The sequence below is a fragment of the Gobius niger genome (genome assembly GCF_951799975.1).
Source record: "Gobius niger genome assembly, chromosome: 23".
Taxonomy (NCBI): domain Eukaryota; kingdom Metazoa; phylum Chordata; class Actinopteri; order Gobiiformes; family Gobiidae; genus Gobius; species Gobius niger.
Window position 1 is genome coordinate 12,416,265 of NC_136874.1, and position 25,513 is coordinate 12,441,777.

The 25,513-nt window shown below is 44.7% G+C and overlaps 1 protein-coding gene across 1 annotated transcript; it reads left to right on the forward strand.

The window, feature by feature from the left end:
• LOC306982106 (TSC22 domain family protein 1) lies at positions 1 to 25,031 on the forward strand. Its single transcript, XM_079581904.1, has 3 exons — positions 1 to 2,640; positions 22,298 to 22,349; positions 24,669 to 25,031. Exons 1-3 carry the CDS (start codon positions 731 to 733, stop codon positions 24,927 to 24,929), a joined length of 2,223 nt encoding a protein of 740 aa, XP_079438030.1. The 5' UTR covers positions 1 to 730; the 3' UTR covers positions 24,930 to 25,031.
• Positions 25,032 to 25,513: the final 482 nt, after the last annotated feature.

Genomic DNA, 25,513 nt, shown 5'->3' on the forward strand with positions numbered 1-25,513 from the left:
GCCTGTGCTGAGGCTGAGCTGAGGCTGACAGCCGCTACACTCACGGACACCCAGGGTCAGATCTACGGGAGACCCAGGGCTACTGCCACCGTACGCACCGGTGTGGGCCGTGGACGAGGCCGAGGCCGAGGCAGCACACACGGCCGACAGGCGAGGCATGGATCACCGCAGACACGACAGGGTTCACGTGCAGCTGCTGCGGAGTGACTAAACTCTGACAAACTGGCTTCTTCTTCAGCTCACACCGAGCCCAACACAGACATGGATGCGACCAGTGATTTCTGCGACATACAGCGGCAGCAGGGCGGTTTGTGTTCGCTGTGAGGAGCATCTGATCTGATGTTTGGAGTGTTTACTGGATGTTGTAGACTCAGTCAGAACTAAACAGAACCTGCCGACAGGCGCTAACGGCGCTGCTAACGCTGCAGACGTTACATGCTAACCCGCAGCTAGCTGCATTTGTTTTATTTTTTGAATTTACACTTTACTCAAATACTGACCTGCTTGGTTGGACACCTTTGCTGGAACAATTTGGTGGAATCAAACAGTGCTCACATCACACTGTGCCGTGACTGCGGTGTTTTTAAAGGACATCGATCATCTGACTTGTCACTTATGGCTCTGTGGTGTCGCGCTTCTGCTTTCTGACCAAGCTAGCTAGCAACTTTGTTGGCTACAAGGGAGACCAAAACAGTCGTGTGCGTCCCACTGGTCTCCGGCTGACGGCACCATGCACCACCAGGACTCTACCGGGGATCCTCCCGCTACTGGAGGCAGGAAATCCACCTACAACTACCGGAGAGGCAGCAGCGGGACGTCTGCCCCCTCCACAGCCGGACCTTCGAGCGTCACAGCGGAGGACACCTCAGCGCAGGCCGGCTCCTCATCCCCTGCTCTCCACCACCAGTCTCAGGCTCCAGGAACCCAGGTCAAGAAGAAAAGTGGCTTCCAGATCACCAGTGTGACCTCGGCCCAGATCAGCGTGAGCGGAAACAACAGTTTGGCGGACGACACGGAGAGCTACGATGATATGGATGAGTCCCACACGGAGGACCTGTCCTCCAGTGACATCCTGGATGTGTCTGTGCCCAGAGCCGCAGACACGGGGCTCCTCGGGAGGAGCTCCTCTGATGAGACACTAAACAGTCTACATGGAGTGGACACACCAGGACTGGTGTCCCCCAATGAGCACGTCCTCGCTCACATGGCGCAGGGCCCGCACACACACGCTGCTATGGTTAATGGTTCTATGAACCCTTCCTTCTACCCTCCGCCTCCCCATCACCCTGACAGCATACCTGCAGGTGACCCCTCTGTGCCATCTCTGCCCACTGCCCCCTTAGCCAGCTCAAGTCCCACTACAGTTTCCAAAGTTGGAACGTCCCAGTCTCAAAGAGTGCCCTTGTTGGACAGTACTAAGCCTTCAGGAGGGATCCATTCTAGTGTTAGCGATGTGCACCTGCACAGCAGTGGGAACACTGCAGTGGCCCCTGGGCTGCCTCTGTCTGCGTCTGCAGGCTTGAACACTAATGTTGGGGGAGACATTAAAGCGTCTGCCCCCCAAACTCAGACTGCCACTGGCTCCCGCTTCAGGGTGGTCAAACTAGACACGAACTCTGAGCCCTTTCGGAAGGGCAGATGGACATGTACTGAATACTATGAAAAGGAAGTTCCTCACGCGGCAGCGTCAGAGGTGCCTAAAGGTTTGGAGATGTCTGAGACAGAACCAGCCCCTCACACCCTTCAGTCCTATCAGCCACACCAGGACTTCAGCAGCCCCCCTGCCATGCAGAGCCCACCGCAGGGGGTGGTCCAAACAGCCCCTGTGTCCTATGTCCCTATACAGGAGGGCAACATGGGGGTTCACCTACAGAAACCTGTAGCAGTCGGGGCACCAGCGGCTGTCAGTCAGCCTCTGCACATCATGCCCCAGCAGCTGCCCTATGCTGCAGACTCCCATCACCCTCAGGCGGCCTATCCAGCTCAGCTCCACTCAGGGGGAGCACAGGGACCTGTGCGGCAGCCCGACTTCATCCAGCCGACTGCACCTTTCCAAACCCAAGTCCAACCTCCTCTGCCTCACATGTCTACACCAGTCCCCATCGCTCCAACCTCCGTTACCCAGCCCCCTGCCGGCCTCACCCAGCAGCTCCCAGTGCAGCCCCCCGTCGGCCTGACCCAGCAACTCCCAGGACAGCCTGCTGCTGGCCTCACCCAGAAGCTGGGGCCTCCCAGCCAGGGTGCCCCCACTCATGTAGCCCCCACAACACAGGCCGTTTTGCCCCCAGCTCGAATGCCATCTCAACCTCAGCCACCGGTCCTGCCTGTAACCCTGCCGGGCCCAGCGGCACCTTATGGGGCCATGCCACTGACCGCTCTCCAGGCCGACCTGCAGCCCCTCCTGGCCCCCATGGCCGGTCTCAGCGCCTCCCCAGGAAGGAGCTCCCATCTGGAGGATGCCCACAGACTGCTGTTCCAGCACCAGGGCCTGCTGGCTCTGCCAAGGCTGGGGATCCCGGGTTCAGCTGGGACAGAGGGCTCGGTGGAAGGGGGCCACATGGGGATATCTGCCCAGGCCAGTGCTCTCATGGCTGCGGCCGCGGGGCTCCGGAGTCAGCCTGCCGACGGAGAGGACGATAGGTGAGCACACACTAGCACAACAGTGGTGGCAAGTTGATTCACATTTACTTAAGTCTCTCATGGAAGACGTTTGACTTTTAGGAATTTCTTTTTCACTTAGCAACAGTAAATATTTGTGTCGCTCTTGTCACTGTGAGGAAGTAACACAACCTCCATGTCGACATATCAAGGTTATACATGTCGTTTATTGCACCTCCCCTTAAAAATATAGCTCTTTATCTATAATAGAAACCATTTTATGACGTATTATTTGTAAATATCCGAACTGTCGATTTGCAGGTTTTGTCAAAATGCTACACAGTGTCACAAGTCTGCTCTCGATGTTTGTGAGCGTTTTTTTAAACATTGTTCCCTTCAGTGAGTAGACGGGTTATTATATTATGGCATTAGTCCTGCAGTGAGAGTCTGGTTTAGCTGGAGTTATGCCGTTGATGTCATAGCCTTGTATTGAACGCTCGCTGGAGTGGATTAAAGGGATTGCAGTAGTTCATGTCTGTCGGCTGTAATTCCTCCAGCCTGGCATTGTTACGTCACCGCTGTTCACCCGGCGTCAGGGGTGTCCTGCCAGAGTATGCGCCCGTCGCAGAAACACCTCTCCGGTTTCATGCGCTCTGGGGCCGAGCGGGTGTCGCGTGTCGCCCCTCTCCGCTGCGTGGAGGTTACACTCAGACGGAGCAGGAGAGGGACCGGACTGGACAGGCCTTGTGGGTTTGCTGAGTCACCACGAGCCTGTGACTCAGCAGCGGCCGACCCATTCAGCCCAGTCTGTCCTTCTAATCACTGCATCAAACCATATCCAGAGAAATATGACCCTGTTAAAGACTGAAAAATCAGAAAACGGGAAGGGAATCTTATTTATAGTGCTTTTCACATGACATTTAAGTCGCCCACTTCACACAAAGAAAGGGGATTTATCATTCCCTCCACAGCCGCTGGTGATAAGCCACGTATCGTTCCCCTGGGGCAGACTGACAGGACAGTGACTGCCAGCGCTCTGACCACAATTCTGTTAAAAAGCACTTTGACCACCACTGCTAGTTTCAAGCCAGTACATGAATGATACGTCTTTTTGATTCTTGATCCAAACGCACGTCCTCTCCCCCGAACTCTGCTCTGTGGAGTGCTCAGGTTGGGCAGGACGGAGATGCCTACAGGCCTGGGAGTGTTCGTCGGCCTCACCCTGGTTTTTCCCCAAGTGCAACTGGAGTTGAACCTCATGTTAATGCGCTTCTTATTTATTTGCGTTCCATCGAGAATGCGTCGATAAGACTCGTTTTGTGTGATCCGTTTCAGCTTTGTCCGCAGTGTCCTGATTGTCGTGATGTCTTTGAAAAGGGTGAATTCATAATGCTGCGGGGCCGTGACGCACTGGACTTTGGGAAGGGCTGGCTGATGAATCATCTGTTTGATGTTGATCACCTCCTGAATAGTCAGCTGCACCCTTGATTCTGCTGATTCAGCGAGGTGCTGTTTACACGGCAATAGTGTCAAGGAAAACGCAGCAGCTTCCTCTCTCGATCTGCTCTTATATGAAAACAAGGACGTGCCAACAAAACCACTGGAAGTGCAGGGATCATCTTTGTCCAGAAAATGCTATATACGCTAAATGCCAGGGGTAGGCAACGTCAGGCCCGGGGGCCAAATCCGGCCCTTAAGCACAGAGCCTCTGGCCCCCAATATGATTTTGAGAAATATAAGGGATCAAATACCTGTTAAAGTACACTAAAAAATTTTTTTTTAAATGTCTTTGGAGAACATCCCACTTGGTCATATATAATGTAAAACAGTGATTCTCAACTGGTGGGTCGGGACTCAAAAGTGGGTCGCGAGTCTACAGGGAACTTTTTTCAACATTTTCCATCTTATGCAATTTTATGCAATTTCTCCATCTGTGAGATCAATAAAGTATCATCTTATCTTATCTTATCTTATCTTATCTTATCTAAAACTGCACGGAAACACACTGGACTCTGTTAAAATGAGTATTATTGGGTTGTTTTGATCATAATTTCAGTCTTCAAAGCAAATCTACGGCTTGTTCAATAAAAACGTGTGGTGAATGCAATATTTTATACGATATATGACAAATGACAGTTTTATTTGGGTCACACTTTGTCATTAAGGTAATGGCGGGTCTCGGAGCCGGACCGCTTTAGAACCACTGATGTAAAACATTGGCATTTGCAGAAAATGGTTCTTAACTTTAGGCTACAATAGTGAGGTTCGGCCCCTGGTGTTTTGGCTATGATGAAAATCAGCCCTTCGTGACGCAAACTTGCCTACCCCAGCTATATGCTATATGCTATATGCTATATGCTATATGCTATATGCTATATGCTATATGCTATATGCGCCGCGAGTACAGAGGAAGACAGCTTATTTGTTTATGCTTTCTGGGATGAATATGGCTTTTCTGGAGCTTTCTAAAGTAAAAGTAAGTCCATGCAAATTATTTACAGACCGTTCTGTGACTAAATATTAATGTGAGAAGCTTCACAACACAATATAATAAGCTTGTGGGGCAGCCAATCAGTGTTCAGGCTGAGAACGGCCTCCCGCTGAGACATGAAGCTACCACCTCCAGAGTTTTTGTGAGGCCGGGTGTCAGACAATACGATATGCATTGTTGTGCAAAAGAAACATACGTCCAATTTTGTCGCCGTGTAAACTGTGCCCTTGTTTGCATTCGATCCAACTTTTCATACCAATACTGGGGGTTTGAGCATCAACACAAGGCTTTTGTGACAGTGAATGGTCCTCTTTTATCTGTTTCATATGGAGCGGGTTTCTATTAACAAAGTGTAATGGAAAAACATTAAATGAGGATCACTGGACTTTTCTACGATCAAATATCCATTAATATAAACAACATATTCACATAAACTAAATTACAAACCGATTTTATTACTTAATGTTTGACCCAGTCATCGTTTCTGTCTTCGTTGACACTAGCATTAGCATACGGCTATTAAAGAGGGGGTATTATGCTTTTTTCAGTCACATAGCACCAGTCTATATCACACTACAATGATGACGAAACCTTCTGTTGGTCTGTAAATGCAGTAAATTAGAATAACTGCCTTGTATAAAATGTCTCTCTCAAAATGGCTGTAGTGAATGTCTTGAAATAGGCCTCTGTCTCTTTAAGAACCTCTGACTCTTTCAGACACGCCCCCTCCACACGCTGTCTGTGGCATCAGTGGGGAGGGGGTTCTACTGAGGAGCAGTGGTTGGTTACTCGGCTGGTGACCAAAGCTCGGAGGCGTCTCCAGGAGGTGGGGGCGTTCCTAGGAGGACTCAGGCAAACCTATCCCTAAAATGGCCGCCATCAGAGTTTTTACAGATTACTCAAAAATACGTGAATGTGCCAAGGCAACACTTCAGGCATGTTTTTAAGGGAATGACATAATAACATTATGTAAAGCTTGAAAAAGTCCATTTTGCATAATACCCCCCCTTTAAAAGTACGCAGAGTAAAACTATCTCCGTTTCAGAGTTGTTCAGAGCTTCACAATGAGGTACAGCATGTCCTTTCACTGAGATTAAGTTTGTTTATATAAAGGTGAGAGCCTAAACCGGTATCAGATATTCGGTATCAATACCCAAGCCCATATTTTTTTCCAGTATTGGCTCCGATATCCAATCCCAGTATCGGATCGGTGCATCCCTATAGTTTGCTCAAGCCTTTTGCCAGTGTGTTGGTGCGTTGGGACTGGAGTCTACAGGTTGTCAGCTTCAGTTACATAATAATTCCTCTTTGACTTTACTGGTGGCCCTGCAGGTGCGGCGCTTCACTGCTTTACCGTCGGTGTGTGCATAGAAGTACAGCTGGTGGGTGTGCACGACCTGTCACCTCTCGCTCTTATCAGTTAGATGAATAAACGCTGCGAGCTCTCGGATATAAATCACTGGAATGAATCCATGTTGAAGTGAAAGTGAAGCCTGCAGGCCGGAGCCGGAGCTGGAGCCGGGCCAAAGCTGTCAAAGGAGTGCGTTCATAAGGAAGGAGAAGGTGCTAAGTTGAAGCGCTTTTCAAGTCAATGCTATCAACAAATCCCTCTGAAAATATAAAAGTAATAAAAGTGACCAATCTCTGCGAATAGTTGATACAGATTGTGTTGATTTAGGCATGTTTAAACCTTCCCCAAAAATGTAAATAACCGAGCTTCGTCTTTTGTGAGCAATATTTGTCTGTGGTGTTTTCTCTTCATACAAACCAACATTCTTCCTCCTCGAAATCCCGCTGCCAGATGAAAACTCCGACCCAGCGCTCCGACTGGCCCAGCTGGCTTCGGCTAATCGTGTTGCGCTAATAGGAAACGCCTGTCTGGCTACGTTTATGGCGGAAAACATTGCGTGGGCTCACACGGCTCATCCACTTTCTGGCTTCCATCACAAACGGGTTTATGTCCGACAAAGAACAGGAGCCCGACAAGGCCCACGGAAAGTTTCACCTTTTTTTCCTCCTCTTTAGAGATCCCTAAGTGACAAGTATTTCATGCAGGATTTCTCACAATGAAACGACAAAACAACCGCAGGTCTGATTGTAACTATATGAAAAATTCATGAAAACAAGTCAGTGCAGTGATACAGACTATGTGTGAGCACAGAAGAAAAGAATGTTTACACAAAACCCTTGGCCATGTGTCGTTCCCTATCCATGGGTTTCAACTCATGCAAAGTTAGAGTGAGCTGACAAGGTGCTAGCATCCATCCACCCATTTTATTCTGCTTTACTACTGTTTTCGATACCGATACCTGAACGATACTTTTTCCCCGATACCTATACTGAAACATTTTTCATCTAGAACCAGAAAACCGAACAATAATGTGTGGAAGATCTGCACATTTACGTAATACTAACCTTAAAGGCACACCGCGTAGAATTTGACTTCTAAATAAAATTGAAATACTTGCATTTATTTTATGATAGATCATTTCATCATTGGAAAAATACCTACATATGTACAAACAAACGTGTGTGTTTGCTGTGACCGGCTCAGGTTATCTAAGACATGGCTGTATCTTTACCGGGAGTGGGTGCGTCTCCAGCTCGTCTCCATGGAGATGTGACTAAAGTCAGTAGAATTTGAGATTAAAACAGATTAGGTCCTCATCCATATCCATTCTTTGATTATTCCCTGCAGTAATAGTATTTTCTGTATCGAGCTGGTCAATAGGAGCATGTTTTGCACTAATGGCAACAGTACAGTCCAAAAGTTATGCCGTGTCCCTTTAAGGATAGTGGAGTGTACGAAAGGCGTTATATTGAGATTAATTTACTGCAGGCAGATCCTGTTCACTTTTTTAAGTGTTTTTAGCTAATATTAGTCTTTGGAAAAGGTACTAACATGGCGGATTTCCATGGTAACAATGAATTTATAACATTCTAAAGCTTTAATACACCATAACAGTGTATTAGGGCTGCAACTAACAAATAATTTGGTTATTGATTAATCTGCCAAGAATCATGACTGTCCGTGCAGTGATAAAGCATTTTTGTTGCTTGGGAACGTGCAGGCTAGCTTTTGTTAGCATTACTGTATCAATGACCGTGAAAGTCATGTTTATAAATTCATTCACGTGAAGAATTGTACTGTGAAGTTTGGACACAACTTCTTCTTTCTTTCATTGTTTGTGAACAAAGAGGTGCGGCACCTTTAAGACCGAATGGGAGCAGTGCAGTGTTTGAACCAAATCTCCAAACAAAGTCCACAGAATGTTTTCCCTCATCAGTGTTTGTTAGTCACCGGCTCCATAAATCTGCCACATTAATCATGGCTTAAAGTCCTTTCGCCTGACAACAGTCGCACCGCTGTGTTATGAAGCAATCATTTATAAGATTGTGCCATCACTATGACAAACTGATGCTAGAAAATGAGTTTGGATTAAGTTTGGTGGGCACTGAGTCACTTTCTGATGTAAGCGTTTCGAAGTGACAGAACTCTGACTTGAGTGAAAGATTTTTACTCTTACAGTCTGCGTAAATGTGCAGCTGACAAGTTCCTTCAGAAAGATGAAAATGAATGGAAAAAACGGTCCCAAGTTGACCAGAAAGATGGCAAAAATTCACATTTTGCACGGTAAGGTTCCGAGAAGAACTTCAATATGCAACAAGAAGAAATGGGAGCAGCCCAGATCATGGCGCCCCCTCTCTGTGGCGCGTAGAAAACATCTCAGGTGGATCTGCTTGTGATGCCAGTAACGTTTTTCCTTTTTGTTCTTCAGAGAATCAAACTTTCTTCCATCTTTTTGTCCCGGGATTGTTGCTCTTTTGTAAAGTCCACTCAGACAGTTCTGTGGCGTTCGAGGAGACGAGGCCCTTGAAGCCCTTCAGTCGCAGATGCCTCGGACGGTTATTGGGCAACAGTCGGCACCGGATGCCCTGCTTATGATAATAATACACTTTATTTGTATAGCACTTTTCTAGACACTCACAGGGGCTTCACGGAAACACAATAATAGAATTGGCTGACATTAAAGCTGTAGAGGGCATTACTGGAAAGCCTTTGTAGAATAAAGTGCTGCTCAACAACCCGAATTTTGTTTTGCTTTTGGCTTTAGGACAAAGTCATGACAGTGTGAACACCTGACAGAAAGTGACACTGAATCCACATGTTTGCATTTCACTTCATTTGTTGTTTCAATCAAAGGTATATCGAAGGTTCTACTTGATAAGATCCAATACATAATAAACTAAATAGCCATAAACCTCGTCCAACAATAAATAGATATGTAGTATATGAGTAAATTCTTTCATACACTTCTGGCCTTGATATTAGTCTATGGGCTCTATAGAATGCTGTAACGTCACCTGCACACCCCTATACGCTCCTTTCCTTATGTAAGTCCCGCCCTCCTCTCACCAACTGTCTCCTCGGTCTCAGAATCCACGGCTCCGCTCTCGCCGTCTTGCTCAACTCCTGGCTTACGTAAACCCTGCTCGGTGGGGGTTCCACAGGCACTATTTCATCCCTTAAACACACTGAGCGACAGACACACCCCGAGGCTGAGAAATTATTCAGTGCTGGATATGGATGTTGAAGAGTTCATCCTCCCGAGCCGCCGCTAGAGGGCAGCCTCGTCTCACGGATAGTCCCCATGACAGACAGCAGTTTACGTAAGCCTTCACGTCTCAGAGATTCACTGACCTATGAAATCAAGCGGGATGTGCTACTGCAACACGCGATGCATGTGCAGGCGCAGTTCCAAGTATTCATCAAAAATACATCACATAAAAACACATTTAATTGCCAGATTTACGCTTATTTTGGCATGGAAATTGCAGTAAAAAGCATGATACGAGACTTTGTGCTGCCGGTATAAAAAATCCTTGTGTTCCTAGAGTTCTTATATACAAGTGTACTTTTCTGATCTGAAAAAGAGGCAATGAGTGACTTTTTTACTATTTCCACTTCATTAGGGCAACACAAAATCCAGGTCACTCTCCCCATGTCCACTTAAAGACCCTATTCCTGTAGTTAATTGGGTTCAAACTTTCTTAACTTTTCTCACACATTTCTTAACATCCCAGTTCTTCACTGAAAGTGCTTTATAAATACATCTGTCAACTGTCAGGGAGCAACACTGTCACTTAGTAAAACAACAACAAGCTGCTGAAACGGCTTTAAAAGTAGATGCAGACGTTTTCACAATAGGAGTAAAACAGATTTAAATCATTGCTTTCAAAGAAGTGTAGTTTTTATGCTTTGGCCATAAGAATCAAAAGAGAAAACTACATTCATAATGTTAATTTTGAGATGTGTTAATTGCGACCAGTAAAATTGGGATTTCCATTCGAGTGCAATAAATATGTAGATGGGATACATTTTTTACCAAGTTCAGAAGAATTACATTAGACAGAAGTAACTGCTAAATGAATTAAGAAACATGTTAGAAGAGATCGAAACTCCAAGATTACGCTCAATAAAAATGCCAATGGAAACCATTTTCGGAACACATTCGGGTCGGCTACGATCAAAGTGCCCTGACTGGGTTGAAGATGATAAAAATATATTATATATTATAATATATTATGGTGCGACGTCATGTCATATGGTGCGACACTAGGAATAGAGGAAGAAAATGCTAACTTGTGTATGGTATATCATTAAAAAAATCTATCAAAGAACAAAGAAAGTCATCTCATTCATCGGAGCCAGGATTTTTCTTACGTTTTCAGAAGCAATGACAAAAATAATAATAAAAATATGGCATTTAGCATATTTGCATAAAATATACTAAAATGTGTTTTAATTTGCAAATGAAAATAATACTATTTCAAAGATTAAGGATGAAATATAATGATGCATTAAGTGATTTTGATAGAAAGATATAGAATTTTGTATTTTTTATGATTATTATGTGACAGATACAAGTAACGTTTATTGGTGTCACTAATTTTTAACTGCCCCGATTGCTCGTATCAAGTTGCTGAAGGTCATGCTAACTGTAACACCTCTCCAGGCCTCCTTAAACTCCAGACTGTGCGTGCGTTTGGTGGAAGGGCCTGTAAGGCAGCTTTGCAAAAACACGCTCTTTATGGTTTTGGGGTGTAACTGAACGATACTGGCACCACCTTAAGCCTTTAAAGTCTCAAACTGTCTTGTCAACAGCCTTGTCAGTCGCCAAACGCAGTATGTGACATCGTAATGATCACCTTCTGCTTTGTGATAGAAATATGAGTAACGCAATGTAAAAGGATTTGATGATTCCCGTGTTAATGGAATCTGACAAACCCTTAAAAAAACCTCAATCAAAATGTCATCTCGCGTCATTCCTGTGCACTCAATCTCTCGTCCTGGCGTTCTGAATGAGTTGGAAGGCCCACCTTTTCTTGTTGGAACTCGTCGATACTGATTTGTTTTGGTTCACGTGCTCTGTTCTTTTCTCACACAGTCAATTCCACGTCGGAATTTCACCTTCTGGCAAATCCTCCTCCTTTCCACTTCCACACATAAACGTTCAACGACTGGCTGAGATGACAAATATCTTTTGTAATCTTAGCACCATCAGGCCTAAAGGGGTCCAAAGAAATAGATCGAATCCAGCGAGAATAGGGCTGTGCAATTAATCGAAATTCGATTACGATTTCGATTACAACAATAAACGATTACAAAATTAGCATAATCGCAAAAAATCGATTATAATATATTTTTTCAATTTTTTGTTTTTTTATTTAAAAAAAAAAAATCAATTTTTTTTTCACGTTTTTTTTTTCTTCTAATTTTTAATTTTTGTCACTTTTTTGCTGGATTTTTGTCATTTTTTTGATGTTTTTTTTGTCATTTTTTTTGATGGATTTTTGTCTTTTTTTGATGTTTTTTTGTCATTTTTTTGATGTTTTTTTGTCTTTTTTTTTTGATGGATTTTTGTCGTTTTTTTGATGGATTTTTGTCACTTTTTTGATGGATTTTTATCATTTTTTTGCTGTTTTTTTGTCATTTTTTGATGTTTTTTTGTCATTTTTTTGATGTTTTTTTGTCGTTTTTTTGATGTTTTTTGACGTTTTTTTGATGGATTTTTGTCACTTTTTTGATGGATTTTTATCTTTTTTTGATTGATTTTTATCATTTTTTTTGATGTTTTTTTGTCATTTTTTGATGTTTTTTTGTCATTTTTTTGATGTTTTTTTGTCGTTTTTTTGATGTTTTTTTGTCTTTTTTTTTGATGGATTTTTGTCACTTTTTTGATGGATTTTTTTAAAGGCAACAAATAATCGTTTGAATAATCGTGATTTCAATTATGACAAAAATAATCGTGATTATTATTTTTTCAATAATCGAGCAGCCCTAAGCGAGAACTCCTTCGATGCACAACAAATGTCAGGCATAACCTCAAGTACCTGAACAAACCCAAGTACCACCAGTCGGAAAGTCTCCTTAGATTCATATTGGAACCGTTTTCTCCACATGCCCCCCTATAGACGTAACCCTCTGACAGCGGGACCCGGGAATGCATTTCTGGGAACCTTTTTTGAACTGAAAAGATGCACAGTCACGGTCTGCAAAGGCAAACATTTGTGTGCCGCGCCGGAGGTGGTGGCCTCAGCCGGTGAATGTTTGTTTGTCTCTGGACACTGGAGCCGCTGTCGGGTGGGGAGCGCAGTGTCAGTCCGGAGCTTTATTTCTCCACACCCGCTGAGAGGTACTGCGAGTACTGCCGGGGCTGTGTTTACTGACGGCGTGAGACTACGGGAGCAGACGGCAACTCGTGACGCACAGGACACAGCGTCAGTACTTTGGAAGAGGAGCATTTGTGATTCTTGTTCTTTGAGGACCTTGATGCCATTTTGTCTGGAGCAAGCTTGATGATTGCGAAGGTCTTTCGACAGGTCTCAGTCAAAGGAATGTAGAAACAGTTACAACTAAAACAAAACGCTACTGCTCGAATACTTAAACTAAAAGCGCTTCTCAAAAACATTGATTTGAAGTCTTCTGGTGCTTTGGGTCACAAAATGGGCAAATGACAAACCAGAAAAGGCCCTGGACTTTAGTCTGGACTCTTGGGATCAACTTAGTAGACATGCTGGTGTATGTGCAACCCTTCAAAATGTTATTCTCCTTTTTATATTTATTTTTTAGGATGCCATGCTTGGTGCAAATGCTTTTATGTGAATGAAAACTTCACTATACATTTCAAAATCTCCATTGGTTCATTGTCATCGAGTCCCAGAAATCCTAGCCGTTTAGACGTCGGCGTACTATTTTTGCCTCCATTAAAAGAAACACGACTATAATGCCGTCTCGACTCCCAGCAGGTGTCCCCCTCTCCCCGGTCTCTCCTGCGGCTCTTTCTCATGCTCCGTATGGCTCTTACATAAGCCATTGTTACGTCCCTGGCTCTGCACACTACATTCACCCTGAAGAGCCAGCGCCAGGGAGATGTTTGGGTGCTGCTTCCAACTGTTGTGATGATGTCTGTATTTGTGCGAAAAGCTCACCATCATCTCACTACTACAGCCTTTTTCAGGCAGTCCCAGAAATGACACAATCCCAGGAATTGCTTTTAAAAATTGAACAAATCGAGCACAAATCTGGATCTAGAAACTACTCTTCACTTTGTCTGACTAAACGTTTGTTATTGAGTAAGTTGAGGTTAGTTTTCAGAGCAAGATGATTGTGCTACTCGTGTTTCGAGTTCTCCCAACATCCCCCACACATTCTGAATTTGTACGGACATTCACACGGGATCAGCAAAGTCAGTAACACAGAATGATGACAACAATCCCATTAGCATTCACGCTACTTCTACTTGAAGCTAGTTTGTTTGTGCGACATAAAACATTGCCATGAAGAGCCTAACACTTGCTGTGTAACGGCGATCTTTTCTATCGTCTCATCAAGACGATCAAGGTTCCGGCTCTGGACTTTTTGAAAATGCGATTAAATCTTTGTAATTAAATTAGGGCTGTTCAATTAATCGAAATTCGATTACGATTTCGATTACAACAGTACACGATTACAAAATTAGCATAATCGCAAAAAAACAATTACATTTTTTATTTTTTTATTTTTTTTATTTTGGGATTTTTGTCACTTTTTTGCTGGATTTTTGTCACTTTTTTTGCTGGATTTTTGTCACTTTTTTGCTGGATTTTTGTCACTTTTTTGCTGGATTTTTGTCACTTTTTTGCTGGATTTTTGTCACTTTTTTGCTGGATTTTTGTCTTTTTTTTGCTGGATTTTTGTCTTTTTTTCATGGATTTCTGTCACTTTTTTGGCTGTTTTTTTTGTCACTTTTTTGCTGGATTTTTGTCTTTTTTTTGATGGATTTTTTTTAAAGGCAACAAATAATCGTTTGAATAATCGTGATTTCAATTATGACAAAAATAATCGTGATTATTATTTTTTCAATAATCGAGCAGCTCTAAATTAAATACGGTGATCAAAATTCATATGTTGAAGTCCCAGCCTTAGTGTGTACTATATGAACTTTAAGTGACCCAGTAAGGATAGTTAACATGGCGCCTTTGCTTTCTATTACAGCCTCTGACGCTCCCTAGGAATCTCAGGACTTAAACAAGACGCTGCACATTTCTAAGTTCTCGTGCAGATCTTTTAAAGGCCGTGTAAGCAAGAGATGCACAATACATTTTTTGCGATGGATTGTGTCGTCTTGCTGATTACGATATGATATATTCTGTCATCTAATATTGCCACAACTCTAATTTGAGGATATTGTGTAGCCCTATATCCATTTATCCAAATATTGATCGAGGACACGCACATGTACTTTATACGTTTTTTCACTAGTTTTTACGAGTGTCCATTGAACAGAATATAACGCCTTTAGACCTGATTATGTAAAGTTGAGGCTTGATAATGACACAAACGGTGTAATCCAGCTCCAGGCTTCGCTCTTTGCTCGCAAAAGCCAGAGCACGGAGCTTACCAAAACCGGATTGTGCCAGTCTGCGCAGATCCACACAAACGCACGACGACGCGCCAACAGGACGCACCACACACACAGCCAAGATCTCCACGGATCCCTTTGGCTCCTGGACGAGGGACGTTTTAGTTAAGCACATAAGGTCCGAACAGCGTGTCACTTCTGCTGAGAGTATTTCTTAGAAGGATTTGTTTTTAGGGGTTTCAGGATCGCACGGAAAGCCACATTCACCTTTCCAAATGATTTCATCAATGGAGTTTGCATTTTACGGAGGTTCAAGAGAGATTTCTGATCCGATCGAAGTAGCCATTTCGCTATAGTAGTCTCTTCGGTCAACCTTTGCATTGTTGTGCTCAGGCCGAGGCACGTCACAGCGCATCGCCATCACCCGCCTTATATAAGCTCCAGAGGGTGTGGCGGGGATGTGCGACCACCACGTTATTACCCCCCGACCTGATACTGCACTGGTCAATACACTGTTTGAACATTTAGTACAAGATTTCACCTTCACAGTCCAACATAAATCCAGAATCTAGAATGGCTGATGATCATTTTGATAATTGATCAGACACTCTCAGTTTTGCCTTTTCTAAACCTTTAAAACTTCAATTTGGATGAAGGCATTGACCATCCAAACCAAAGGAAGAAAAAAAAGACGTTAACCCCTTAACTCCCACCTGAACCGAGCACATTTTCTCCAGTTTGGCTTTACCCCAGTCCAAAAGCTTCTGGAAAAAAAGGTGTGAAAATAGCGACAAAACTGAGACGGAAACAATGATGGAAATGTGACAAAAAAGTGACGAAAAATGTATGAAAAAGTGGCAAAAATGTCACAAGAAATTGACAAAAATGGACGAAAAAAATGACAAAAATGTGACAAGAAAATGAAGAAAATGTGATAAAAAATTTGACAAAAATGTGACAAAAAATGACAAAAATGTGATAAAAAATTGACAAATAACAAAAAATGTACAAAAAAATGACAAAAATGTGATAAAAAAAATTGACAAAAATGTGATAAAAAAATGACAAAAATTTGATAAAAATTTGACAAAAATTTGACAAAAAAATGACAAAAATGTGATAAAAAAAAAAAAAGACAAATGTGACAAAAAATGACAAAAAAGTTACAAAAATGAGTTGAAAACCCAACAAAAAAATGATGGAAAAAGGCGGGAGTTAGGAGGTTAAAATGGCATTGAAAAGCATCACATTTCACTCGCCGAGTCTTCATTTGGTCTCGTGCCCACACACACACTTTCTGGAAGACTTGGTCAGAGGATCAGCAAACATCTCAAGGCGCTGACGGGGCCAAATGGCCGACTTAAGTGCGAGTTTTATTTAATCTGCCTTGATGAGGATCAGCAGCGGTTTGTTATCTAAGTGTGTACATGTGCGGCTTTACTATAGAGGTTAGGTAATATATGGGTCAGTCACCCTCCTTTGCACGGGCCACACTGTACCCAAGATAGATGTATATATATATAATGAATGAGAACATCCCATCTGGCCTATGGGTGAGGTCGGCGCACGGATCTCCGCCGCCGCCTGCGATTGGTGGGAAGTAAACGTCTGCGATGCGGCCCTTTTGTTCCAGCCCGGGCATGCGCGCTGACGTCCCGACCTAAAGGAACACGATGTACAGATACATGGATTAGGGACATGGCCCGGGTCAGAGTTGTCAATATGAGAACGCCTCCATTTTCCAAGTTTGACAAGTCTCGGAGCAAATGGCGTCGGCGTGTTGCGCGCTTTCCCCGTCGAAAAAACAGTTCATGTGGCGCTGAGACTAATTCAGCCAAATGAACCCAGAAGAACGGGCTCTATTTGACCTTTTCCTAACGAGGTTAATCATCTCGGTCATTTCCGATAACAAAGGGAACGTACGCCCCTCGTAAACTGTTTGTCATTTCAAATAAATCCAAAGTTGAGGCAGTAGCTTCGCCATTGCTTGCACTTGGATCTCAGAAAGTGTCCACCCTCTTTGCTTTGTGTATGACTGTGTTGTCTGGGGTGTAGCGTGGAGTTCCATGTGAGGCACGTGAACGATGAAGGCCTGTGTGTGTGTGTGTGTGTGTGTGTGTGTGTGTGTGTGTGTGTGTGTGTGTGTGTGTGTGTGTGTGTGTGTGTATGTGTGTGCATGGGTGATCAGGACCGGCCGAGCTCTAAAGCCATGAACGGTCACTCCGGCTTGGGTTGCAGACAGACATTTTCTAGCCATTTCTGTCGATATTGGCGAGGTGTTGTTTGGACGGACTCGTTGGCGTTGGGAGAAGGATGCGGCGAGAGGGGAGGGGCTTAGCAGACCGATGACGGGTGTGTGGTCAAAAATGGCTCATCCGATTGGCCCGATCGGCTTAATCTCCGCTGGCGGTTTACGTAACGGCGAGTGTGGGGGGGGGGGTGGGTGACATCACTGCGCTCCAACTTCTCCCCCAATCAGCGTGGAGTCTATAGGTTTGTTGGCGACTCGGTGCCGGGGCGATCGGCGAGTCTCGACACACTCCCGCGCACTGTGCAGTACACACACCCGTCCTCCCGTCCCCCGTACACAGCTTCAGCCTGTGCCCCGGTCTGGTCCGTGCCCGTATGTGAAGCCCCCGCGAGTGACAGCAGAGGGGGCCGGGGCCAAAGGGCGCAGGGCAGGAGGACGGAGGAGGTGTTTTTGAGGGGTAGAGGGGGGGCCCAACTCGATCGCTGTGAGTGATTAGCCTGACAGGAGCATCCATGAGAGAAAAGTGTCTGCCAGGGACGGGGCGCTCGCAGGGCGGGGACGCCATGGCCGTTCATCTGCTCTTCTGGGAGCTGGAGAGCCACCTCAAGAGGTAACCCGCTCTGGGGTTGTTGTTGTTGGGGCGAGCAGGGGGCTGCCTGGGCTGGAGGGTCAGGGACCAGTGGGGGGTCGTTAAGACATTATAGGCTTTTGTTTTCATGTCGTATCCGTAGGAGCGGCTGTTGTGATGGAATGTACTTCATTTCGTGTGTGGAGACGTGTTGTGGGACGTGTTGTGGGACATGTTGTGGGACGTGTTGTGGGACGTGTTGTGGGACGTGTTGTGGGACATGTTGTGGGACATGTGCTTGTTGTTAAAATGATTTCATACTGAAGTGCCTTTAAATTAGACCTTATATTGTTACCTGGATTCAAAAAGTCCCCCGTCAGAGAGTAAAAAGAGCTGAGCTGCCCTGAAGGATTCGTGGTGTGTTCAAGAACATCGTGTTCTACTCGTGCACACGCATGTGGGAGCGGTGGATTGTGTGAATGCAGTCATTCCATATGCTGGCATGGTGGTCAGGCTAACACTCGGCCAACCATATCAATCACTTGATATGTCCAACTGTGACCTTAAACCCATATTCCCTGTTTACTGAGTATCAAACTACAGAACCAGAGTCAGTCCAGTTTTACTTTGAGACAAATAACACCCACTTTATTAAACTCCTTCCCCTCTGCTTCAGCCAACACATCACAGCACAGACCTGTAGAACAAAGGACTCCCAGAGTTTATCAGTGAAAACACTGAGCAGTCCGTCCATGTCATAGTCCTACTCATCTGATACTGAGGGCAGGTGTGTAAGGTCTCCCCTGCAGCGAGCTCTGGCTGAGCAGCTGAAGACCTGCCCCAGAACTCAGTGTTCTGTCCCTGGCCACGGTTCACACAGAATACTCACTTTACACTCATTCTACAGACCTGTACAAGCCCCTTTCCACGGTAATGTCACACACACGTCCTGTCGCACACTATGGATTGAGTGTTAAAAGCAACAGTCAGGTTTATGAGCTGTTACATAAACATCATCATCAAACATTGGACAGATATGCACCTCTTCGTTGTAGTCAGCTGAACTTATTTTCATGATGAGAATGACTATTTGACTTATAATTTCTATGAAACAAGGATCTTTCTCCTCTCCGCCAAAAAGCTAGAGCCTGTCATTAATCAAATGGTGATTATGGACCTCGTAACTAAACTGTCCTAAAGTCTGCTTCTAAGTGGCCCGAGTCCCTCACTGTGATCATGGCGATGCTTTGGGCAGTAGTGACTGCTCAGTGCAGGAGGGGAGTGGTCTCGCCTGTTAGAACAGCATGTTCTCAATGAGCTGATCACAGCGGAGCCCGTCTCCTCCACAGGGGCCAGTGTCAGGCTCACTCTGCTCCTTTCTGGACCAGGGATGTCCAACGCTTTGTCATTAAAGACCACAGAGGGCCACAGAGGGCCACAGAGGGCCACAGAGGGCCACGGGTCAGCGGTGACCAGAATGTAGCTCTGTCACACAATAACATTATAGAATCATTCAGCCATCTCTGGTGATGTGACAACTTAGGACCACCAAAGGGAGATCTTAGGGCCGCTTTTGGCCCCCAGGCCATACTTTGGGAGGCCCATATCTAGACCATGAATCCAGTTTGAGAAGAGCCCCTACAGTGTGACCTACTACTTATACACTACTACTACCACTTATACACTACTACTACTACTTATACACTACTACTACTACTTATACACTACTACTACTACTTATACACTACTACTACTACTACTTATACACTACTACTACTTAGACACTACTACTACTAATGCTACTACTGCTACCACTACTTATACACTACTACTACTTATACACTACTACTTATACACTACTACTACTACTACTTAGACACTACTACTTATACACTACTACTACTACTTAGACACTATTACTTATACACAACTACTACTACTTATACACTACTACTACTACTACTTATAAACTACTACTACTACTACTTAGACACTACTACTACTACTTATACACTACTACTACTACTTATACACTACTACTACTACTTATACACTACTACTACTACCACTTATACACTACTACTACTACTTATACACTACTACTACTACTTATACACTACTACTACTACTTATACACTACTACTACTACTACTTATACACTACTACTACTTAGACACTACTACTACTAATGCTACTACTGCTACCACTACTTATACACTACTACTACTTATACACTACTACTTATACACTACTACTACTACTACTTAGACACTACTACTTATACACTACTACTACTACTTAGACACTATTACTTATACACAACTACTACTACTTATACACTACTACTACTACTACTTATACACTACTACTACTACTACTTAGACACTACTACTTATACACTACAACTACTACTACTTAGACACTATTACTACTAATGCTACTACTGCTACCACTACTTAGATACTACTACTACTACTACTACTACTACTTATACACTATTACTACTACTACTACTACTACTTATACACTACTACTACTACTACTACTACTTATACATTACTACTTATACATTACTACTACTACTACTTATACATTACTACTTATACATTACTACTACTACTACTACTTATACATTACTACTTATACATTACTACTACTACTACTACTACTTATACATTACTACTACTAAGATAAGATGGTACTTTATTGATCTCACAGATGGAGAAATTGCATTCGATGAGAGAGCATCCGGCAGCAGCACCCATTCAGTGCGCACCACTCTTAAACTACTACTACTTATACACTACTACTACTACTTATACACTACTACTACTACTACTACACTACTACTACTACTACTACTACTTATACACTACTACTACTACTACTACTACTACTACTACACTACTACTACTACTACTACTACTTATACACTACTACTACTACTACTACTACTTATACACTACTACTACTACTACTTATACTTATACACTACTACTACTACTTATACTTATACACTACTACTACTACTACTACTACTTATACATTGCTACTCCTATTACTATTATTGCAACTAAAAGTTATAATATTTGTATATTTCTTCTGACACGTTACAAAGACGTTACAAAGACGTTACAAAGACGTTACAAAGACGTTACAAAGACGTTACAAAGACACAGACGTTACACAGACGTTACAAAGACGTTACAAAGACGTTACAAAGACACAGACGTTACACAGACGTTACACAGACGTTACAAAGACGTTACAAAGACGTTACACAGACGTTACAAAGACGTTACAAAGACGTTACACAGACGTTACAAAGACACAGACGTTACAAAGACGTTACAAAGACGTTACAAAGACGTTAAGAGCCCATGGAGCTCATTACAAGAGAAGATAATACTTAGTCATGTTATTACAGATGTTAAAGATTAGCTTTATCACAAACAATCCCAGGCTGACGTGAAGCTGATGAAGCTGATGAAGCTGATGGTCCTGATGAGATGAAGGCTCTTAAGCCCCATGTGTTACAGTGTGTTCTGCACTGTGACCAGCAGGGGGAGACACTGCTCCACACAGTGGGCCTGCATGTGTGATGTGTGAGTCGCTGTGAGCGCTGTCCACATGAAGCAGCTTCAGGGACTCTGTCCTATAAGCATGTCCTGAGTCCTGCCCAGGACTGCACAGGGTACAGCACCAGGATGCTGCATTCATGATGAGAAGGAGCCGCGCTCAGCCAATGGGGGCGCGTCTTCCGCATCTATTATTCAGATCATCGTCCTCTCCGCCAATGAGCGCGCGCTGGCGCTGTTTGCTCATGGATTAGTGGAGAGAGAGGCGCGCGGTGCGGAGCTGCAGCCCGCTGCTGCTTCACTCTTTGTGCTGTGTCCCGGCTGTGAGCGGTGCTTCGCCTGGGCAGCCCCAGAATGCTGTATTTTTTTACTTTTGTACCGCTGGAGTCCCAGTGTGCGCTGCTTCCGGACTTCCTATGGGGCTTTTAATGGACGGGATAGCATGAACTCCCAGTGTTACGCAGTGGCGATGGACCTTGGTGTTTGTCAGCTGAGGAATTTCTCCATATCGTTTTTGTCCTCTGTGCTCGGGAAGGAGACCGCATCGGTCCGGGTTGATAGGTACGTGTCAGAGCCCTGTGAGCGGGCAGAGGGGGCACTGTGTGAGCGGGCACAGGGGGCACTGTGAGCGGGCACAGGGGGCACAGTGTGAGCGGGCAGAGGGCACAGTGAGCGGGCAGAGGGGCTCATTCATTCTCCGCCATCACAGCAGTGCGCTGTTGATGCAGCGGTGCGCTTCCCTCAGAGCGAAGTCCAAAGACACTTTGCGGGTTTTTTGTTTTGTTTATTACGGACAGTTTTATCTGTGCTTTTGCTTTCGTTTTGCAGCGGCTCAGACTCCCGTTATCTGGGTCTATTGCTCTCTCTATACACCGTTTCTAACGTGCCTTTCTGTCTTTATTGCAGCTCTTCGGGCGCAAGTGTGGTGGCCATCGACAACAAGATTGAACAGGCAATGGTGAGTGTCGTGCTGTTTGTAAATAGGCCGCTCATGTTCATGTATGTGCTGCGCTGTTATGTAACCCTGACGCGCTGCTTTTAGATCAATGCGCATAGCGACATCACTGAGGCTCCTCTTGTAATTCAGCCTTGGCATTAGCCCAGCTCAGTGTCTGCTATAGGATTACATTTACACTGAAAAGGGGAGCGAAATGCTTATTCAAACCAGTTAAAAACCCATCCTCTGCAATGAATGAATGAATGAATGAATGACTAAAATGGCGACTGCTGTTGGTTTTATCAGAGCTGGAGCAGAGTTGGGTAAAATGCACATTGTGCTGCTTTTAACACTGGACAAAAACATTGCGATGTCGCTGTCACGACCAGGACGAAATACCCGAGCTCGGTGGCATGATGTGGGCCATGTTAAGATTCACCCCCTCCCTCCTGTTCGGACAGGAGGGACTCAGTCTCCCCTCTCTCTGCTCTCCCTCCCTGTCCTGTGTTGCTAGGCAAGCAGCAGCCTCCCCTCCGCTCGGTATAAATAGCTTGCGCGTTATTGGCCCCTCCCACTGTGGAGCAGAACATTTTGTTCCCTCTGCTTGTGGGGCAGAGCAGAGCCGGAGGGGTGGCGGCCCGCTGAAAGGATGCTCCACTGTAGATCGTGTCTTATCACTGCCCCTTCATAGATGGCTTTATCGGGCTTTTGTTTCCACCTGACTCTCACAGTATCCTGTGCAGGGCCAGACTTTAGAACTACAACTACAGCCTCCGACTCCCCCGACTGTGCAGCATCGGTCAAAGGACAAAGGACTGTCAGTGTTCAAGACGAAATCGAGTCTTAAGCATCAGTTAGTCTTAGTTATTTGTGACAAGAGCACAATATTTTCCGGCTGTTTTTGAGGTTTCTTTACACAGATGTAGTTTAAGGCACACAAAGAAACCGCACAATAGCAAAGTGGGCAACACCAGCTTTTGTACTGAACATTATTTGCCGTTTATTGTATCCTGATTTCATTTACATTTTAAGTGGCAAAAGTCCCATCACTCCAATTGGACAATAGGAGAGTATGTACAGGTTGGAAACACTGTTATTGTCAACATTAATTATGATGATCATATGTATATTTAAAATGAAACCCCGCAGGCCCAATGTTGAGGTTTGGGCCTGTTTGGACTTTACCCATAAAACAATGAAAAAGTCACATTTACTCACAGTAATCCACAGAAAGTTTACCCATAGATTTATGGAAGCTCTACATAAATGAGCTCCTGCAGACAACAAAGTCAGGAACTCTGCGATGTTTAGACTTATTTTTAGAGGTTTTTGTGCCCAATTCCCTGCCCGACATGTAGATTTCTTGATGTATTTAAAAGATTAATGTGAACTCTAAAGGTTTTTCTGAGGTACCTGTCCCCCACGGGCTTCTTCAGGTGGTACTATGGGTCCTCGACAATTTTAGAGACTTCTTTTTCATAAAATATAGGTTTCGTTGTGCATGTAAGTGAGGGGTTTCTCTCGTTTAGACCTCAAAGTGTCCAGTTTAGGTCTATTACATTCTTATAAGACCTGGTTAATCCTGATTTGATCATAGGTTGTACTTGGGAAAATTTTGAGAACCACTGATTTAACTTGTTCAAAGACTAAATAAGATTTCCAAAATCCCCATTTAAACATTTAAACCTTCCACTGATTCAGTGTTTTTCTTTTCCTGAAAATATCATCAATGTCATTTTTACACATGCAGCGGCTCATTCTGATATGAAAATATCAGATCATAGAAAAAAATATACTAATCACCTGCAATGTGTTACATTAAAGGGGAGGTATTATGCAAAATTGCGTTTTAGAGAAAAAACATTGTAACAAAAATGGACCCCTTGTTCATCTCGTTCTTTTTGAATCAGTAGCTGTTCTTTTCTCCCAAACAGCTCCTCCTGAGGCTCTTTGTATTTAGGAAATGTTGTCCTTATGTCTCCGTCTCTTGCTTAGCTTAATCCTGTCTTCGCAAAGTGAAAACACTTGCCATAGATCCACTACAGCTGCACGGGTCGCCTGGTCTTTGTCTTCGTAAACGGGAGCGGGAGGAGGGTTGGGAGGGGCTTAAGTCGCGATCGCTTGAAAATCAGGAAGTGACATTTTCTGACAAACAAAGTGTAATCTAATGATAGTGTGTTTTAATGCCATTATTATTTCCAAATACCAAAACACCTCCTCTTTCATGTCCGTGATCTGGCTGCTCAGGGCTTATTCCCAACGATATACCGAACCCCAGTCTTCCTCTGTCCTGTCCTCGCTGAGACTAACCCCTGTGTCCCCTGTGTCCCCTGTGTCCAGGACCTGGTGAAGAGCCACCTGATGTACGCGGTGCGGGAGGAGGTGGAGGTGCTGAAGGAGCAGATCAAAGAGCTGATCGAGCGGAACTCCCAGCTGGAGCAGGAGAACACCCTCCTCAAGACCCTGGCCAGCCCGGAGCAGATGGCCCAGTTCCAGGCCCAGGTGCAGACCGGGGGCTCACCCACGGGCCCCGGCCAGCCCGCGGTGGGCTCCACCGGGACACAGGCGGCTCTGCCACCCTCTCAGAACATGTCGGCGTGAACACACTGGAAGCCAGAGGCCACTATGAGGAGGGGAGAGCGGAGGGGAAGTCCTGCCATACTGTGAATCGACCACCCAGACCTACGCTGACCGCAGGACCGACCGCAGGACCACAGGACCGACCGCAGGACCGACCACTTTCTTATGTTGCACATTTTCTGACCGGACTTATGGAGCTACAGCAATGTCCGTGTCCAACCTCCCCCCCCCCCCCCCCCAGCTCCAGACAATCGCAGTCGTCCCAGTGTCGTCGTCATCGTTGTCATGGTGATGATGGGATGGACAGAGCAGACAGGAACTTTTTTTGTATTTTCTTTCTCTGCGTGGCCACAGATGTCGGGCTCCTCCGTTATGTGCGAGGAGCTCGTGGAGACGATGCTGCTCTGCCCTCCCCCGACCCACCAACCCCAGCACTACGCATCAGCACAGTTTACAACTCTACGCAGCAACACTTTTTTTTTTAAACTTTATTTTATTCCCCAGTGCTGTGGTTTATGCACCTTTTTTTTTTTTTTTTGCGTGTCGACAAACTTCTATAGGACAGAGGACTTTTTACGGACCGTGTTGTGAGCGTCCGAAAGCGG

Coding starts and splice junctions, on each gene's coding strand:
- LOC306982106 (XM_079581904.1), top strand. CDS start 731: ATGCACCACCAGGACTCTACCGGGGATCCTCCCGCTACTGGAGGCAGG. Junction 2,641..22,297: donor GCCGACGGAGAGGACGATAG/GTGAGCACACAC, acceptor TCTTTATTGCAG/CTCTTCGGGCGCAAGTGTGG. Junction 22,350..24,668: donor ACAAGATTGAACAGGCAATG/GTGAGTGTCGTG, acceptor CCCTGTGTCCAG/GACCTGGTGAAGAGCCACCT.